The sequence below is a fragment of the Macrosteles quadrilineatus genome, unplaced genomic scaffold, assembly GCF_028750875.1.
Source record: "Macrosteles quadrilineatus isolate MER2022 unplaced genomic scaffold, UCM_ALF_1.0 Scaffold_1__1_contigs__length_201487025, whole genome shotgun sequence".
NCBI lineage: Eukaryota > Metazoa > Arthropoda > Insecta > Hemiptera > Cicadellidae > Macrosteles > Macrosteles quadrilineatus.
The window spans coordinates 58,822,580-58,843,594 of NW_026542594.1; the positions used below are offsets into that span (position 1 = coordinate 58,822,580).

The 21,015-nt window shown below is 36.3% G+C and overlaps 1 protein-coding gene across 1 annotated transcript in view; it reads left to right on the forward strand.

Annotated features, from left to right (window-relative positions):
- LOC128997356 (phosphatidylinositide phosphatase SAC2) overlaps positions 1 to 21,015 on the forward strand; it is a 124,538-nt gene that overhangs the window by 24,913 nt on the left and 78,610 nt on the right. Inside the window, exons 5-9 of the mRNA XM_054422997.1 lie at positions 1,737 to 1,853; positions 6,566 to 6,664; positions 6,719 to 6,944; positions 11,339 to 11,531; positions 19,238 to 19,403. Coding sequence (XP_054278972.1) covers positions 1,737 to 1,853; positions 6,566 to 6,664; positions 6,719 to 6,944; positions 11,339 to 11,531; positions 19,238 to 19,403 — 801 coding nt within the window. The remainder of the gene's footprint in view (positions 1 to 1,736; positions 1,854 to 6,565; positions 6,665 to 6,718; positions 6,945 to 11,338; positions 11,532 to 19,237; positions 19,404 to 21,015) is intronic.

Here is a 21,015-nt window from a genome sequence, read left to right on the forward strand (position 1 = left end):
GCACGATAACTCGAGCAAAAATGATCCGATTTTGATGAAATTTGGTACAAACGTGTAAACGTACGTTTATTCGAACGAGTTCGCGATCCAGCATGATCGGACCATTGGAACGGGGGTTTACGGGGGGTTTTATGGGGTAAAAATAGGTTTTTCCCATTTTTGACCCAAAAAACATAAAATTTAGCAATTTCTTTCCAAACCATTTTGTAGAGCTTAAAAAAACAAATAACTTAGTATATTGAAGCGTTATTATGCGCCTAATTGTTACGGAGAAAATTCAAAAAAATTGTAAATTTAAAATTCCTATGTTATTCTTATGGAGAATAAGTAAACTGTTGTAGTTTGCTTGTTTGTGAACATATTTTGATCAAATTTGGAAAATGTTTTTATTTCTTACGAAACTATTCAAATTTAAAAAAAAAACAGTTTTACCCTCCCTGATGCAGCAAACCTAAGTACTTGTTAAACTAATTCTATTTAAATCAAGAATAAATGTTATATTTTTAAGTAGACATTTCAGTGTAAATCCAATCAGTCAAATGGAAATTCGCTTAGTCTGCAGGTTTGCTGCGGCGGGGGTATTTTAGCAGTTTCTGTATCAGTCCTTTAAAATAGTTTTTGTTTAAACTACAAGTGAGAATAGTCCCCTAAATGTTGAGGATGTAACATAGTAACATAGCGCACAAGCGTCTAGGTTTTAAGGATTTCTTTGTGAGGATGACAGGCTTAACTGAATGGGAAAGAGTCCAAACTGGTACTGGATACACAAAACATTACAATATACACAAAATTAGAATATTTCACTGTCACTGACAGCATTTTCAACTAAGGAAGAATAGTTAGTTTGAATATTACTTTTGTCTCGGAACTACCTTGGAAAGTATTGTGTGTTCATTACTTGAAGGGGCAACAGGCTTATTTAGACTCAAGATGTTAGGAGGGAGCGTGGACTTATCAATGTGATCTCTCTGTACACTCTCTGTGATTCAAGACACAATATTTTGTTGTCTTCCTGAAGTACATTCAACTTTTACTTACTTAAAAAGTCAGTATTCTTTAAGTAGTTCATTTGGCCTAGTACATTTTTATTATTTTTTTACTAGGACTTCTATAGGCTATATAAGAAATATTTCAGAATGAGTTATATGATAAGCAGTAACATATTTGAAATTTAAAATAGAAATTTCTATGTTTGTTAGATTAGTTCTAGCAATCAATCTATTAGCCTGTTTTTATTTGTGTTTTTCTATATGGTTTTTCTATGCTAATGGCATTTTCTACATTTATTGGAAGGGATCGTTCCAAGGCCTCGTTTTGTTACTATTTGACATGGAACTTTTTATTAAGATAACATAATTAATTTATTTATAACCCAATGAAAAATGAAATCAAGGTTTAGAATAAGGTCAGAACGGCTTCTACCTACATGCCATTCTGACCTCAATCCAATTAAATTTTGACATAGAACCAGTAACCTTCACATTCATAGGCGTTGGTGTCTGCCACCAAGACCTGTATGGGTTTGGAAAACCCAGTTCATCATGCCAGTTAAATGCAAAGAAAAAGATGCAGTTTTTTCTGTGGTTGCTTTAATTATGGTTAGGCCTATTGTAGGTTTAAAATGTAGTTGTAGGCCTATGATGTTTGTAAAACTCTTAGTAGAAGAAAATCATTAGAAAATTGACCATGTATTTGAAAGAGTGTACAGTGATCATAGTATTTTTTGTGTGTGGAAGGACCCACTGGCTGAGGGCTGGGTGCTGCCCGTTGTCCAAGGGTTCATGCAGATTGAGCAGTGTCACGTGGAGGTGGGGTTTGACCTTGACAAAGACACTGTACTTCCTAAATATGAGGTAAGTTTTTCTTCAATTACCTTTTTATAATTTGGTTGTCATGCCCAAAAAAGTCAAATCCTAAACTACAAGGAAACCGTAACCTTACACAAAATGTAACACAGAACACAGTTGATACAGATTTTTGAGAAATCACTCAAAACCTCCTAAACATGTTGAATACAATATACTGTAATACAAATATAGTATAGGGGCAACTTATAAGGGGAGGGGTGTAGCCAAATCAACTAACAGACAAAACAACAACTGGCAGGTAGAGAGTGGGTCATAGGCGACCGGCCAATGGCAAAACGGCACCTCTGGTGCAATTAGAGGGTAGAAGGGTGGTGAGTGTGTATGGTAGGAGAAGGCAAGACATTGAAGGGGTTATGGTATGCAGTATTGGCAAAACAGCAGAGTGTTTTGATGTCACATTTTTATATTGATCTTGTCATGCCTCTCTTAACATTCATTATTGGTTGATACAAACTTTAATCAAACCTATCCAAAATTATATTTGAATTGCCTAGCATGTTGATTTTATACGGTAGTATCAGAGGCTAAGACTTAAGAAGCACATTCCACTGTAACTAAAAAATAAATATTTAGTAATTAGACTAAGGTTACCTGGTGATAAAGCCAACAACACTTACAGCTCTAGCTTAAGACAAGCCATCATGCTTGATTTACAACATCAAACAAGCTTAACTAACAACCTACAAAGTACTTAATTTCGCCAAACTCAATAGAGGGTTAATACCCTACTTTTATTAATCCTCTATTGAGAATATTTATTTACCATTGAATATTATAGCTATCATATTCAATGGTAAATAAATAGCCTACAACCATTGATGATGCTATTAGAAATTTTATTTTTCAACATTTAAGAGTCAGTAGGACTGCCGGCCATCTTGGATTTTCTGCCATAACAGCAATGTTAATGGTTGAAGCATATTATGGCATTGTTTATTAAGATAAAAATTGCAAAATATCTCATTTTAAAGCTATCAAAACCGCCGATGTGATTTGCTATCTACTTTTTAATTTTAATTGTTATTATTACATATAAAAATCCAAAAAGCAATTCACACAAAAAATAAATTTAAGTAGGGTAACACATAAAATATTCTGCTCGGTAATCAAGCTTACGGTTCATGATTAATATGCTTCAACGTGGACGCATGTTTTTGCTGATCAGCGCTAGGACAACCACTGTTTAGCCTGGCATCTGACAGTCAACAACAATGCAAAATTATTGATTCCTACCGACTCTTAACATTTATTGTAGGGGTCTGCGGTGCACCGAAAAAGTCGGTACGGTACGGTACAAGCTTAATTACCGTCATCGGTTCGGTACAGAATTTTACACGGTACAAATTCGGTTCGGTACAGCCTATTATAATAATAAATTACTTTCAGTTTACTATCGTAGTCAACGGCAGTTGGTTCCGAGCACATAAAAGTCTTATCAGATGTTTGTTTACGATCTTCATAATTTATTACTAGCGTGATGATGCAATAAAAAACCCATTAGCAGTCCCAAATCCATTAACATTTTATCACGACAATAATTGTTGTATTGAAGTACTTCCAAGAACTGTTGAGTTTTATCACTTTTATTTCTTTACGACTTTCCCCAATTCTGTTTTATCATAAAAATAATAGTTTTATGATGACTGTTAAATGTTATCTCTAACTTAATCAGTATTTTCGTGAATATTGAATTTGCCGCTGGCCATTGCCTACTGCCATAAAACTGTTTATGGCTACATATTAAACTTGTAACAAATCTACAATCTTATTTTATAAATTAAATATTTGTTATGGATATTTTATCTTTCTATTGACGACCATGGATATATACAAACTTTTGTCGTAATTTTAATTACAACATCAAAATACAATATTGCACAATTGTGATATTTTAGGCCATTGACCTTTATTATGCATCCGGTATTGCTGTTTCAGAAGAGAAGCACGTTGATAAATTATAAATTGATATTCCCGTAGTTAAAAAGAATTATTTTATAAACCTATAAAACAAAATCATAAAATCTTACATAAAGATAACAATAACGGAAATTGTAAAAAGGGTATAAAGATAACAACGTCATTCTTTCTCTTTGTTCTTCTATTTCTTGGGTTTCCCTTCATCACGCATTCAACAAGTTGCCATGGTTACTAATCACCCATGTCGTTATCAGCTTTTGTGACATAGCGCACAGCAGGGGGTAAAACTTGACGAAAATCAGTAAATTTTTACCTATTATTTAATTACCAATGAATGTACGGTACTACTTTATTGGTATTTGGTATTGTATTAATAATCGGTCCAAATGGCAGATTTTTGTCAAATTTTACACCAAATTTATTGAAATTTCAAGGTGAATATTAATAAAACAATTATTACCAAATATTTGTATTCATTTAAAAGATTGATTTGTGGTATTGGGTTCCCCACTGAGTGCAGCCGAGCTGCACTAATGAGGGTCGGACCTTCTTGGGGGTGAACAATAGACGGCTTATCAGACCCTCCCCTCCCCCGTGGTCTGGAGAAAGCATGTAAAGAAACTATTGCACAAGCGTGCGTGACTTGACATTGAGCTGCTTCAACTATAATTTTGTCAAATGAACTGTGATGTTTCAAAATCAAAAACAATAATTTGGGACCATACTGCTTAACAATAATGGACTGCAATTATTGTTGAACATACAATCCATTTTTAACAAACTAAGATTATACGATTCAAATACAATTATAAAAATTATCTTGGTATTTTACTTGGGGTAATGAAGTTATGTAGGCTAGTGTAATTCTCGGTTCATCAAGGTTCAACTGAATTATGTTTGGCAGTGAATAAGTGTAGAATGCAATTTATAAATTCAGGGATACACACCTTTTACACAGTTATAAAGTCTAATTGCCCAACATCAAATCTTACTCTGTGATAATCCAAATTTTAGTTTCAGAAAAAAACTTTGCAAGAATTGTATCCATCTTATAACTTAAATAGTTTTGAAGCTGATAAAAAAAACGGTCTTTGCCATTACTTCATCATAACCTCCAGTTTTTCATTGTCATCTGCTGTAAAAAGCTGGCAAAACTACACTGTCTTCTACTGAATGCTTTTATATGTTTTTAAAATAAAAAAAAAACAACTAGACATTGTGTTGGTTGGAAATAATTTATCAGTTTTGTGAAATTATCTTGTCAATAAATGTTTCAAACATGTTTATTCATAAAAACTCTCATCCTATTTTTAAACTACTTTATCATGGCTATTCAAAGTATCTCAGAGTAAAATAGGTAAAGCCTTTATCTGAACTGTGATTTTTCTTGACACAATCCTCGTAGTAGTAAAAGGTTTTGTTTTAATAATATGTGGTACAGTAATTGTTGTTAGAAAACCATGAATGTAGGATACTATCCATTTTCATAGTAATGTCTATGTATTAAAGTTAAAAATAATGGTTTGGATACAGTTCTGAGAAGAAAACCGCAAAAATACAGGTAGCCGCGTACCGTACCGATTTTGTACCGAGAACCGAGGTACAAAATATTGTACCGTACCGAACCGTACCGACCTTAGTTTTTCTGTACCGCAGACCCCTAATTTATTGGATAGCATAAAAATTGAATGTTGTCACAAGTTCAATCCACCAGCTATAAAGGCCAGAAACAAAAGCCTTGGGTGTGTTGCATGCATTGCAAGCTTAGTGGTTAGCGTCTCCGACTTCGGTGCGGGAGGGACGGGTGCAATTCCTGGCACATCCACAAAACTTTAATGGGTTTGGACCGCTTTCCCTTAAAAGCATTTTTACCTACTCATGTTGACTTCTAGTAAAAAATGCCACTGCTTACGAAATATTCAAATATAAAACCAGCTATTCTACTATAGCATGATAGTCTTACCTCGATACAGTGTAAGTAGAGATATTCTGATAACAATGGTAGTTTGTTGTAGGTGTTCACATTGTCACTGCTGTCTCGTAGCAGCAGATACAGAGCTGGGAATCGCTACAAGCGCAGAGGTCTGGACAACACTGGCCACTGTGCTATCTGTGTAGAGAATGACCAGATCATTGCATATTCTGATGATGAAGGTTGTTTGTTGTAGGTGTTCACAATGTCACTGCTGTCTCGTAGCAGCAGATACAGAGCTGGGACTCTCTACAAGCGCAGAAGTCTGGACGACACTGACCACTGTGCCAACTACGTAGAGACTGAGCAGATCATTGCATATTCTGATGATGAAGGTTGTTTGTTGTAGGTGTTCACAATGTCACTGCTGTCTCGTAGCAGCAGATACAGAGCTGGGAATTGCTACAAGCGCAGAGGTCTGGACGACACTGGCCACTGTGCTATCTGTGTAGAGAATGAGCAGATCATTGCATATTCTGATGATGAAGGTTGTTTGTTGTAGGTGTTCACAATGTCACTGCTGTCTCGTAGCAGCAGATACAGAGCTGGGAATTGCTACAAGCGCAGAGGTCTGGACGACACTGACCACTGTGCTATCTGTGTAGAGAATGACCAGATCATTGCATATTCTGATGATGAAGGTTGTTTGTTGTAGGTGTTCACAATGTCACTGCTGTCTCGTAGCAGCAGATACAGAGCTGGGACTCTCTACAAGCGCAGAAGTCTGGACGACACTGACCACTGTGCCAACTACGTAGAGACTGAGCAGATCATTGCATATTCTGATGATGAAGGTTGTTTGTTGTAGGTGTTCACATTGTCACTGCTGTCTCGCCGCAGCAGATACAGAGCTGGGACTCGCTACAAGCGCAGAGGTCTGGACGACACTGACCACTGTGCCATCTGTGTAGAGAATGAGCAGATCATTGCATATTCTGATGATGAAGGTTGTTTGTTGTAGGTGTTCACATTGTCACTGCTGTCTCGCCGCAGCAGATACAGAGCTGGGACTCGCTACAAGCGCAGAGGTCTGGACGACACTGGCCACTGTGCCAACTACGTAGAGACTGAGCAGATCATTGCACATCGCCATCACCAAGTAGCCCTCACTCTAGTCAGAGCCTCAGTGCCTGTGTATTGGTCCCAACCTGGCTACAAGTACCGCCCACCACCTCGGCTGGACAAAGGTCATAGCTAATTAACTAGTTTTAAGATGCAATCATAAATTTGTATATGGTATATGATTTCATATTGTATTAGGGCGGATATATTTTTAGAGTCAAGCCAAGCCTAGCCTAAGAGCCCAAGCGATAAAACACTGAGTCAGAATATCAGCCTGAGCTTTTCCTATCACAATGTTATCACAATTCCAGAACAGATCTATAATGATTGGGCGTTAAACAAATTCACTATCGATAACCAATGGTAATATTCCCATGATTGTGGGTTGCACAAATATGCTCTAAACACAGAAGACAAAAATGTTGTCAACATGACAAAGGGAGATGTACATGATGTTCCCACAATTCCGGATCAGGGTAGACAATGCTGATGTCTATACGATAGCAGGAGGTGTTTAGAATTTTGCCGTCATCTAAGAAAACAATGATGAAGTCTCCGCAGCCGTGGGATATGATATTATTGGATCACAGATTATAGTAATGATTACAATGTGATCAATGTACATCACAAAAAGTACTCTAGTAATGAATTTGCATTGTAGTCCAAGCAAGTTAAACATCATAAACCTTATCATAGCTATGTAACCAAAGATTCTTACAAAGTGATAGGAAAGGTAAAAATCTAGCTGACAGTTGTCTACCACTACTTGTGTTTTGTACTCGCCTTCATCTACATACCTACACTATCTCAAACTTGTCAGTACAATTTGTCACACTTGCCCGCCTCTGTCTGTAATCACCTTTATTTGATATGATGAGTGTGTTAGAAAGGAGGGGGGTTGTTTATTATGTCATTGCTCTTAAATTCAAATATATAATAGGCCATGGAAAAAACATAGCTTGTTTGGTTTATACTAGCATAGTTTATTGTATAAACATAGCATAGTTTATTGTATAAACTACAACTGTGATGTTGAGTGATTCACTTTTTTCAGTAGAACTCCAAGTATCCAAATCGCGGGTTTGCTTACAGAATTGCTTACAGAAATAAAAAGAAAACTGAAAATCAAAGTAATAAGAATCGTTTTTAAAGAAGGCTGGAGCTGTGATCGCGGCAAAATTAAAAATCTCTCTTGCGGTTGTGTAGAGAGAACATCACTGTCTCCTGCGGTCACAGAAACATCGTCATTGTTTTTTTGATCGCGTCAAAATCTTGCACTAACCTAAGCGGTCTAGTAGACATCATCATCGTCTACCGTGGTCATGGAAACATAGTTATCGTCTTCAGCATCTCACACCTCCCCCACAAAACCCCTTTTAACCCTTCAACGCGTGACTTTCTAGATGGCAGACCACCCCTCCCGCGGAACTTTTCCAAAGCTTTTACTGGGACCGTTACATGATTACATAAAACCTACAATAATTAACTTATTTATTAATGGATTTTTATAATTCTTCCACCAAATTGAAGAACAGATCATAGGCTTTAAAAATATATAATTAAAATAAAAGTTTGAATGTGATACATTATTTATATACCTCTTAGAAGTTAGTTTATGTTAGTAGGACCGTCATATGTTTACATAAAACCGTCAATAATTAACTTATTTATACATGTATGTTTATAATTCTTTCACCAAAATAAAGAGCAGATTATAGGCTTTAAAAATATATGATTGAAATAAAAGTTTGTATGTTATACAATAGTTACATACCTCTTAGAAGTTAACCTTTGTATGGTAGTCTTCGAAGCATGCTCCAAGACACAGTCCTGCTTCACACTTGGGACACCAATATCTGCTGTCTCTTCTTACTCCCCGTTTTTCACATACACAGCACCTCTTTTGTGCATTAACTTTACTTCCTGTAGGTGGTATCAGGTAAATGAAGTGCCTTTCTGTAAGTCTAGCAGGTCTCGGCTCAATTGAAGGTCTTCCGAAAACAGGTCTTGGTACTTCAGGGCCATGGGTCTCAAAAAGCATCTTTATAAGATCTAATCGAAAGGCTAGGTGGTCAATTTTCTGGGTATTAGATTTCCAGATTATAAAGGAATTCAATACAGAAATATTCAGAAGGCGTTTAAAGATTTTTATGTACCATTTCAGGCCCCTTTTTCTTTCTAGCTGATATGCGTGCAGCATTTGGTCCCTCATATCAACCCCTCCCATTTGCTTGTTATATTCATACACCAATGCTGGCTTCATTTCTTGCCTCCCATTCTTGCTAAGTCTTTGCTCCATTTCATGGGAGTGGAAGGTAGAAATGAGAGTGACGATTCTTTTGTCGCGCCACTTCATCACCATCACATCTCCACTGTGTTTTACTACAATTTCTCCTTTTTCTAATTTTTGACTTTTGATTTCATCTGGAACATTTTTCCTTGATAATTTTAGGGTGCCACATGTGTCTGTCTTTTTTTCTTTTAATAATTTTGAAAGCTCAGGGGAATTATACCAATTATCCATCCACAAAGTAAATCCTTTATCAAGAAGTGGCTCCATAAGGGAGAGAACAATCGCAGTGGACTTGTTTGATTTAGGTGGGATGATAGGATTATCAAAGACCATGCCTTTTCCGGTATATACAATGAAGGACCACGTAAAGCCTGAGGAGGATTCACATATCTCAAATGATTTTATCCCGAATTTGGCTGCTTTTAGGGGCAAATATTGCTTGAAGCCCAAACGGCCCTTCCACAATGTCAGAGACTCGTCGATGGATATATTTTGAGACAGTCTATACGAGGATTGAAACCTAGCGTTCAGATGTTCAATTACAGAAAAAATTTTGAACAAACCCTTTTGGCCCTGATAATCACTGATCTTTGTATCATCACAGAAGTGCAAGTTCTTAGAAATGGCCTCAAAACGTTCACATGGCATTGTACTTGGAAAGATGTCTGAGCGCAAACAGGGGCTTTTGGAATAGTAAGATCTAATAGTAGGCCTCTGGTCCACACCCATCAGCATGATTAGAGCTAAATACAAATACATTTCATCTTTGGTGACAGGACTCCATTTCCAGTTCCTTGAAAACTGTGGGAAAATCATGCCAAGCTTTCTGTGCTGTTGCTCCGCATAGAGATTGGTATTTTCTATTTTGTACTATTATGTCCAAAAGCGTGTCATAAAAAAAAAAAAAAAAGAACAGATCTAGGGGATTTTCAACAGGGATTTTAGGACCAACACCACCAAACCCAACAAAATTTTCTCTGTGAGGAATGTAGTCCTCAATTGTCACCCAAACCATAGAAGGCACATCAGTTGTAGGCCTACGGTTATATCTAAGGGGTACATCTCCCGCACCTAATACAACTTTATCGATTGTCACATCGACAGAATTTTGTTGAGGAATGTGCATTTCAACAGGAATAGTGTGGGTTTCAATTTCCATAGGAGAAATAGGCCTAGGCTCACCATTGTCTTGGCGGAGGTTATGTCTAGGAATAAGGAGAGGAATCTCATCGTCACTCTCTAAATCATTATTTTCTAGGTCTAACGTTTGAAATTGGGCATAGTCTACATCAAATGAATCGTTATCACTTACATCGGATGCATTATCCGTATCCAAAAGCCAGTGATCGATCTCACTACTTCTTGCCATTGTAAAACAAACACTAAAACTCAGCTCCAAAACACAACACTTTAGTACTTTTACATCCCTATTTTACGACAACACTTCATACATACATACATTCAGCGGTTGAAACTAATAAAAAAACTTATACTAATACTCAAATACGATTTTAGAAAATGTTTTACCAGTAAATAATATATTACACACATAAAACGTACGAACAACACACGTATGTAATCAAAACAAACAAGGCAGAAGTCTGGACAATCATCTGCTGAAAACAGCTGATGAATTTCGTCATCCAGAGACAACCGAAAAAACGTAAAAAGGATTTATTTTAGTGGTTTGTGTAGCTCATTTCATCTACAATGTACTGCAGTATTGCACAAGCCCACGTAGTTGAGTACTTACTCACTAGATGCCAGCATCTACTGGGACTTCACTGAGCGTACGCAATACGTCAAAACACGGCGGCGGCGTATCACGTACGGCAATACACATTGAAGGGTTAATCAGTTGAAGCCCGAAGAGTCGCTTAGCATAACCCGGCTCTGTGAGTCACCAATATTGTTGTTTTTGTATGCTATATATTTTTATAAATAAATAAATATGTAAAGTAAAAGTTTTTGTTGATTTCATGTACAATTTTAATGATTTTAACAGGGTTTTAATTTGTACGTGAGTACTCAGTTATTAATGTTGAATTTTACTTTATATATAGTAGCCCTATTATTCTATTCTTTGTTTTTATGTTAATAATATGTAAAAAAAACATTGTTTGTCTAATGTTTCAACACCCGAAAAAAATCTTAGTCTCACAGATCGTGTTTTAAAGTAAAAAAGACACCGACAAAGACTTAATATGAACTATTATATTTTTCTAGATGAAGCTGAAACTAGCATTGCGTTTGAGAGACATTTTGAAGAGGAGTTATCTCGCTATGGACCAATCTGTGTGGTAAACTTAGTGGAACAAACAGGCAAAGAGAGAGTAATATGGGATGCCTTTACCAATCATATTATGCAATACAACCATCAGGATATCACATACGTCACTTTTGACTTCCATGAATATTGGTGAGAATATACATTTTATTTTTTTGTACAATTATTTCATAAGAAAAACATTTATTGTGTGTTTTACTTTGTACTAAACTAGTATATTTCTTGCCTTAAATATAGTATAGTTCAATGATAATAGCTCAAAACAAAAGGCAAATTTCCATTTTATCTGACCTTGTTACCTTGTCTGGTTTAGGTAATTTCATTAAGACTTAAGTTACTATAATGGCGGTGTAAGAAGACAGCTAGGGATGTTTCGATTCTTGATACCGATTCTCGATACCACCGATACTTGGACATTGGTATCAGTACAGTGATTCGATTGTGAAAAGTTGAGTCTGATACCGATACCCGACATATCTGCAAAGATCGCCCGATTGAAAGGAGATGAGCTATCAAACCTGCCTTAAACAACCTCGAGCTTACCTCATTGATATTAAAAACAGTGCTTAGCTTCGAAGAAATAGGGAGAAAATCATTGTAATGAGGTCAAATAGTTGCTTAACTTTTGAGAGGGGAGAATATCATATAATAATGAGACATTTGAAGTGTTATTATTTTTGTTTCATATTAATTTAATCTTGAAATAGAGGTTGATATTGTATTTTAACTAGAGGTGGGCCGATACCGATACTCGATACCAAAATACTCTCGATACCAGCGGTATCGAGGTATCGTCGATACTCGATACTTGCCTGTTTTGGGTTCGATACCGATACTGACACTGAACCACTGAATGCTACGAATCATCAGTCAGAGCGCCGAGCGGGTAAATTGCCGTTGCCGTTACGAATCCTAGCTATTTGCCTACTTAGAAATACACTCTCAACACGAGTCGAGTAGTAGAGGTTAAGCCGATTTCGTTGATATTTGACAAGTAAATAATAAGAAAGGAAAATGTTTGAGTTTTATTTAATCCCTTAACCCCTTTCAATATTGACATACTAGGCCTAATAATAATCGGCAACCTAGACATCGCTTGCGTCATCCATTTCACTGACAGCGACAGCTGACACTGGGTGATAGTGATAGGTAGTGGTGTGCAGCGAGTGCGATGTATTGAAATTTCAATTCGATTCTAAAAAGGGATGTGTCGATTATCGTCATCGATACCACCATCCATTGGTTACCACTTGGACATTGGTATCGGTTCGGTACCAAGACTCGAATGTCAAAAGTCGATTCCGATGACACCGACACCCGACCGGGATAAATATTTTATTTTAACATTTATTAACTTTATAGCTACAGTATTAGTTTTGTAATCACGGTTAACAATTTTCATAGCCAACTTAGAAACTATCTAGTTCAAAACAGCGACGGTGCCGGTGACATTGTTTAGCTTCAGCTCATTGCACAACACAATCTACATTTCAAGATGTCAGACTCAACTCACGAGACAACCGGCGTGCGAATGTCCCGCCAACACGAAATTAATTACCGGTATACTAAACAATGTCTGTATCAATAAGTCATAGTTCCAGAACTATAGCTATCAATAATAAACTATTGATAGCTAAATAAACTATGTATCAATAAGATATTTAGATGTATTATTTTTATTTTTAGTACAAAATAAATACCTAACCTTAACACGTCGAAATTTTCAGTTTCCTCCCTGCATTATACGCATCATTAGAAAAATTATATTCAACGATTAAACTTTAACATCGTCATCGTCGTATGGTTAGGCTTGCTTTATATTGCGCCAAAAAGTAGGTCCATATTTATCTGTACTATCTACCTGATTAAAGAGTTTAGTGAAGTTTTAAGTGCTACTATGACACAATGCATTTATTGAAAAATATCATAAGCCTTAGTCCATGTAGATTATGTAATGTTATAACGAATGGTGAATGTTGACAATAAAAGTATGTAACAACAGTTCTCATTGGCCAGGAGGCGACAATGCACACCATGTCAGCCAATCGACTTTCGGGTTTCAATGGAGCAAATGACGATTGCTTAGACATAGTTTTATGTGCTTACTGCTTATTGTGGGTGGGAAGGGTATCGATAATTTATCGGGATTCGAGATCCGATATGTAGTACGTGTTCGTTTATGCATAATGAGTATTAAAGTATAAAAAAAACTAGGTTAGTTACAGACAGGTTCAAAACATCGATTGTTCCGATCCATTTTTGACACCCCTACACGGAAGTTGTAGTGACGTCGTGCTCGTGCATAAGGGCCAGGCAGGCCGGTTCACAGTGAATCCACTCTGCCGAACCTATACTCTTGGTATCATCGGGAACGTAGTCAAACACTTATGTTACTAAATAAAACTATGGCATCTTTTATAAAAACACTCTTTTGGAGATTCTAGTCCCAAAACATAATCTTTATTGTAGGCTAAAAGTAAAACTTATCTATTGCCATACTTTTCTCCACATACGTCGACTTAATTCTACAATCTCTTTAAAAAATACCAGGTTTCAGTCAACAAAATACTGTTGTAAAAATTTAAAGTGTGCTGTTTTAGCACAGTCATTCCTTGACCACGATCGTTTTACTCACTATATATAGAGAAAAGACTCTCCTTACAAAAAGTATTTATAGGCCAAGATGTATGTAGCTTTTTATAAAAGTATAACTGAAATTGCTTTTAAAAATAAATACAAAAACTGTCAAATGACTTAGATTAATACTTGTAGGCAAGCCTATTTATAAATTAGAGGAAACTTTAATTGATCTCATCATAGTCAAATTCAAACATTTACAGTGTTTAAAATAATTAACACTCAGAAACGCTTGTGTAATGGAAATATGCAAGCGACTGACGCCGAGGGTAAGGGAGGGCATGTGAACCAGGCTTTAGAGCAAACTTTCTCTTTTCCTACCCCATGTCCCGTTAGACGGTGGGCGGGGATTCACACTAAATAAACACTCAGTTCATTCATTTGCAGTAGAGAATAGTTTTTGTGGCAGTGACGTATGTCTCTTGTCTGCTCTTCAGCTCTTCATAGCTCACACGTAGATTTCTTTAAAAAAAAAACTTACAGAGTATTTGTAGGCCAAGATGTAATCTTTTTTAAATTTATAGCTTAATGAGTTAACTAAGACAATTGATGCAATTTCAAATAAATACAAAAACTGACAAATGACAGATAAATACTTAAAAATAAAAAGCCAATTTATAAATTAGAGGAAACTTTATTAAATCTCATGCTTTAGTCAAATTCAAACATTTACAGTAGGCCTATTTTAAAATAAACACTTAGTTCCATATTTTTGCAATTGTTTTTCGCAATTAATAATAAACCTTTAACACCAAAATATAAGTTTGATACACATACATATTGTGTTTTTTATGGTATAACAGTTTATTATATTATCAGTGGAAGAAACTGTGCAAAAAAGATAGGTATCGGAAGTATCGGTATCGATAGGTATCGAGAGTACTTTGGTGGTATCGGTATCGGTATCGACAATTTTTGGTATCGGCCCATCTCTAATTTTAACAAGAAGTTTTATTTAATTAGTAACCTATTAATGCAGTGGTGGTGAACGTCAAACCACCAAGTAACGGGGGGTCCATAATAGAGGTGTGCGGTTATCCGAAAAATCGGGTCGGATTCGGTTCGGTTCGGATATCCGTATCCGAACCGAGCCTAAATTTGATATCCGATACTATCCGTTATATATCCGACTTTTTCGGATAGACAACATATTTTGACGTTTTGGACAGAAAACTAAATCTTCATAACCATCATTAGTTTCCCTGGACAAAATTACAGCAATACGTTTCCAACGACGACGACGTAACAGCAAAGGACAAAGAAGCCGTATGATGCAATACCGATGTCTAGTTTAGTCATTATCAGCTGTTTTGCTTTATGATTAGATTCGTCTGGAACGTTATCAGCTGTTTTGCTTTACGATTAGATTCGTCTGGAACGAACATACATAAAGCAGAAAAGAACTTCCATGGTCAACTCGTGCTTGTCTCCTGATACTAGGGGCGCTATGCGTAATGGTTTTTTTTTTTACAGTACTGTTTTAAATCATAAAAATCTAGCCTACTTATGTGCTGTTACGTAAACAATAGATTTAATGTTTCCCGAAAAAAGTCAGAATAGAAACAATAGAAAGGCAACACAATAGAAGGGTGGGAGGGGTTGGGCAATGACCTCGAAAGGAGCCCGGGTAACGGGTAGCAACAGTGAGTCGAGTAGGCCGTGAGGGGGGAAGGGGTGGGTACGACCTTGAAGCTATATATAGATTTGCACTACTTCCCTAAATCTAAAGGACTGGCGAGTGGTATTCCAATCACAGGACAAGATACGTTGTTTTTCGAGTATTCATTGCCCGGTTTGACTTTGGATTGCCTTATTGTGTAGAAACTTTGAATAATCAAAAATAAAATTAGAACTAACCACGATTATTTAGTATTGATTGTGTATATTAAATGATTAAATGATAGGGACCAGGGGAAATATACAAACTTTTGTCATGATTTGAATTTCAACATCAAAATACAATATTGCACAATCAAGATATTTTAGGTCATTGACCTTTATTATACATCCGGTATTGCTGTTTCAGGAGAAACACGTTGATAAATTATAAATTGATATTCCCGTGGTTAAAAAGAATTATTTTATAAACCTATAAAACAAAATCATAAAATCTTACATAAAGATAATAACAATAACAGCAATTGTAAAAAGGGTATAAAGATAACAACGTCATTATACTTTCTCTTTGTTCTTCTATTTCTTGGGTTTCCCTTCATCACGCATTCAACAAGTTGCCTAGTTGCCCATGTCGTTATCAGCTTTCGTGACATAGCACACAGCAGGGGGTAAAACTTGACAAAAATCGGTTAATTTTTACCTATTATTTAATTACCAATGTACTTGATTGGTAATGTATTAATAAATTGGCCGGTTTTTGTCAAATTTTACACCAAATTTATTGGAATTTCAAGGTGAATATCAATAAAACAATTATTACCAAATATGTTTATTCATTTAAAAGATTGATTTGTGGTATTGGGTTCCCCACTGAGTGCAGCCGAGCGGCACTAATGAGGGTTGGACCTTCTTGGGGGTGAACAATAGCCGGCTTATCAGACCCTCCCCTCCCCCGTGGTCTGGAGAAGGCATGTAAACAAACTATTGCACAAGCGTGCGTGACTTAGACAATAGACAATTTTCTTTATTTGTGATTTCTTTAAGAAATACAATGGCGTCAGACATTGAGCTGCTTCAACTTTAATTTTTTCAAATGAACTGTGATGTTTCAAAATCAAAAACAATAACTTGGGACCATACTGCATAACAATAATGGACTGCAAAAATTGTTGAATTTAAAATCCATTTTTAACAAACTTATAACTTTTTAACTTTTAAAACTTATCTTGGTATTTTACTTGGGGTAATGAAGTTATGTAGGCTAGTGTAATTCTTGGTTCATCAAGGTGTATTAGTGATGTTTTCTAAACTTGGCAAACCCCAAGAATGCCACTTAAGGCCAATAATCTGTTCCAAAAACGTAAGGAAATACAATGTGAAAATAAAATTGAGATAGAAATCCTTGTCTTGTGAGAACCAGGAAACAACATAAAACATAACCTCAAGTAAACAAACCCAAACGTTTTGACATCAGTCCTGCTGAGCTTAAGTGTTGTGTGAAGATTTCGGCTGCTAGTGTACTTAATTCAAGCAACCAACTTTTGAAAATAGATGTTGTGAATTGTGATTTTCAAGAGAGAAAAACTGTGGACGTGGCTAATTTGAAATTGTATGATTCAAAATCGCCATTTATGTTTATTTACACAGCTTTACAGTGTTTTATATGTTAAAAATGCATATGCAGCTTATTATTAACCGCGCCGAACTATCCGAATCCGAAAATATCCGAATCCGAACCTCCCAATATACGATCCGATCCGAACCGAGCCTCAACTATCCGATCCGAATCCGATCCGAAATGAAATTTCACTACCCGCACACCTCTAGTCCATAAATAACGGATAATTTTTAAACAAATGTTACGAGTAGAATTTTTATTGGATCGTTGGACAGTACTACACTTTGCCTTTTGCATTGAAGCCTATTTAAAAAATAACTGTGATTGATAATGATCCTGTGATTGTAACTCAGCGGTTATTTCGAAATCCGACCGTCGTCATGGTGTTGTTCCCTCTAGGAATACTATCTATAGGTGGGTGTTTAATTAAGAACGAAGGGATCTGTTCTCAAGAAACCTCCAGTGAGATCAAAGTCTGTACGTACAGATGAGAACATCGCAAGAGTTCGGGAATCTTTTCTCCAAAGTCCAAAAAGATGGGCAAGAAAACATTCTGTTGCTTTAAGTATTTCTAGGACCAGTTTAAATCCTATTTACATGCCAATTTCAATTTACATCCCACAAAGTACAAACAGGTTGATGCACATAAGCTCAATCAAGGTGACCCTAGATTACGTCTAATGATTTAAGACTCTTTCAGCTGATTGAAGGGGAAACCGTATAACGTCTGACAAAGCTCACTTCTACCTGTGTGGTGGAGTTAACAGTGACACACAGAATTGTCATTACTGTGCAGTTGAAAATCCCAAATAAAACTTCCAAACGCCTTTGCATAGCGAAAAAGTAACTGTCAGGTGTAGTGTAGCACGTTATGGAATAATTGAACCTTATTTTTTTGAAAACCAGAATGGAGCAAAAGTTACCATGATTAAAAAATGCTACACATCAATGATTTAAGACTTTTTAGTTCCCCAACTGCAACAGGGAGGTTTACATATGAACTTGTTGTGGTTCCAACAAGATGAGCTACTCCGAATATGACAGACATGACAATGAATGCCCTGCGCAAACTCTTCTCGGGCCTTCTCATTTCCTGACACGGCGATATCGCTTGGCCTGCACGGTTGCCGGATTTATCTACATGCGATTTTTGGTTGTGGGGATACCTGAAAAGCAAAGTCTATGCCAGAAAACTTCAAACAATTCAAGACCTAAGGAACAGCATCATAGATGTAATATATGAATGTCAATGATTTGTCGAGTATTCAAACATTTTCAAATAGGGTTGAACCCTTGTGTGGTCATCGCTGGAGGTCACTTGAGTCTTGAGTGATGTCATTTTTCATACCGGTAAATGTAATTGGCATTGAATTGTGTGTAAAACTGTAGTCTAGTAATAAAATAAAATTATTTTTCCAAACGGCTACTTTATTTTTTAAATCATCCGTTATATATGGTCCACCTGTTATAAAGGAGGCCTTGGAGACAGAAATCTTAGTTTACAGATAGTTTGTGACTTTTAAGTTGCTCTTTTATTTGATGTTTTATAATCCAACACATTTTTAAGCTTTAAATGCAGAGATTAATTTTGCACCATACACTATAAAAGTTACTTACATAAGTCCTCAAAAAATGTAAAATCAAGTAGATTTTACTAGTTTGTTTATCCTTACTGACATGACCATGTCCCTCACAATTTTGTATAAACAAAATTCTCAAAATGTGTTTTTACCATTTAGTACATCTAGAATGTGTAATTTTTGTACATGGGTAATTTTTGGATGTTCATTGTGAAAGTATTGCATGTGCATATCCATATTGCTCCAAATTTTGTAAAAACTATTGTAAAATTGAAAATTTGAGGATTTAAAAAAAGTTTGACTAATATTGGGTTAAAAGGAACTAACGACTAACGTATAAAAAAACATAGGATGTAAGAGTGTGGAATTGAATTTTTGTGTTTTAGCAAAGGGATGAGGTTTGAGAATGTATCAACCCTTGTCTCCTGTCTGTCAGATGTGATCCATGAGCAAGGCTTTACTTGGAAAGACAAGCAAGGATTGATATGTAGACAGAACGGTGTCTTCAGAGTCAACTGCATTGATTGTTTAGATCGCACCAATGTTGTTCAGGTACAGCTCATTCAGCTCATTTAGTTTAATTAGCAGGGTCAGTAATATCATTAAGTATAAAGGTATAAGAGGGGATAGATAATGCTAATAGTTGTTACCGATTTAGGCGACTTAGTTTGGGCCACTAAGCGCTTGGGTCGCAGTAGTGGGTCGGTAGTACAGTGCGCCTCTGAGGACCTTTTAATCATTTAGTCTTATGAGTGTATTATAAAACAACAAAACTACAACCAAACAAACAAATTTAATCAACAAAATGACATTTTACAACCTACAACCTACAAGATATTTGGTATTACTTCTTTGCGACACTCACAAATTAATTCTACTTTCGGTAAAAAAAAACTACACGAAAAGTCCATTTTTACATATTTTATACAATAACTTGTTTATTTATAGAGATACGACCTCGGACTCAATAACCATTATTGTAGTCCACATTTTTAGAATTACAACGACGTTTTAACTGATGTTCTATCTTTTACCGTTTTCGAAATATCAGCGTTTTAACGCATAGCGCAAACCGCCATGTTTGCCCCTCCCTTCCACCTTATCGACCACTTTTGAAATAGGCGACATACGTAATTTTGATCACCACAGTCCATATTACAATAATCACCAATAACATTGCGTACTACTTTCATGCATGCTCAACCCCCCTCAGCGCTTGGACTATAAGGTCTACAAAATGGTTTGGAGAGAAATTATGAAATTTTGTGTTTTTAGGGTCAAAAATGGGAAAAATCTATTTTTACCCCATAAAACCCCCCATAAACCCCCGTTCCCATAGTCCGATTATGCTGGTTTGCATACCCATTCGAATAAACTTAGGTTTACAGGTTTGTACTAAATTTCATCAAAATGGGATCGTTTTTGCTCGAGTTATCGTCGAGTTGGACATATATATATGAATTTGAACGGATGGTGTTTTTGGCCTTTGGGGACCTCAAAACGAAAAAGTAAATTGGTCCCGGGTCTAGGTCTTACCATGAGACCTACGGTAATAGCTTCCCTATATGGGAAATTCGCTAACAACCAGACTGCCTTACCGACATGCCCGAGGTGGAGTAGTTTGGGACGCTGACGCTACCCTGCAACAGTGCTGTTTAGGTAACGATAACCTCCATTAAGTGTCTACTCTAGTATGTGTATTGTACAGTGATACAGACAGCTTTTTGTCTTAGTAAAAAATCGGGGTTGTACAGGGATACAGACAGCTTTGTGTTAGTTAAAAAATCGGTGTTGTACAGTGATACAGACAGCTTTGTGTTTAGTAAACAAATCGGTGTTGTACAGTGATACAGACAGCTTTATGCTAGTAAAAACATTCGGGGTTGTAGAGTGATACAGACAGCTTTGTGTTAGTAAAAAAATCGGTGTTGTACAGTGATACAGACAGCTTTGTGTTGGTAAAAAAATCGGGGTTGTACAGTGATACAGACAGCTTTGTGTTAGGAAAAAATTGGGAAAAAAATTTGAAAAAATCGGATTCATCAAAACCGGATCCAGCCCAAGATCTGGAATTTTTTGGATCCGATCCGGTGCCGGTTCTAGCTCGGATCCGGCGGATCCGGTAGTCCGATATCCGGATCCGACCATCACTAATGCTATTGCG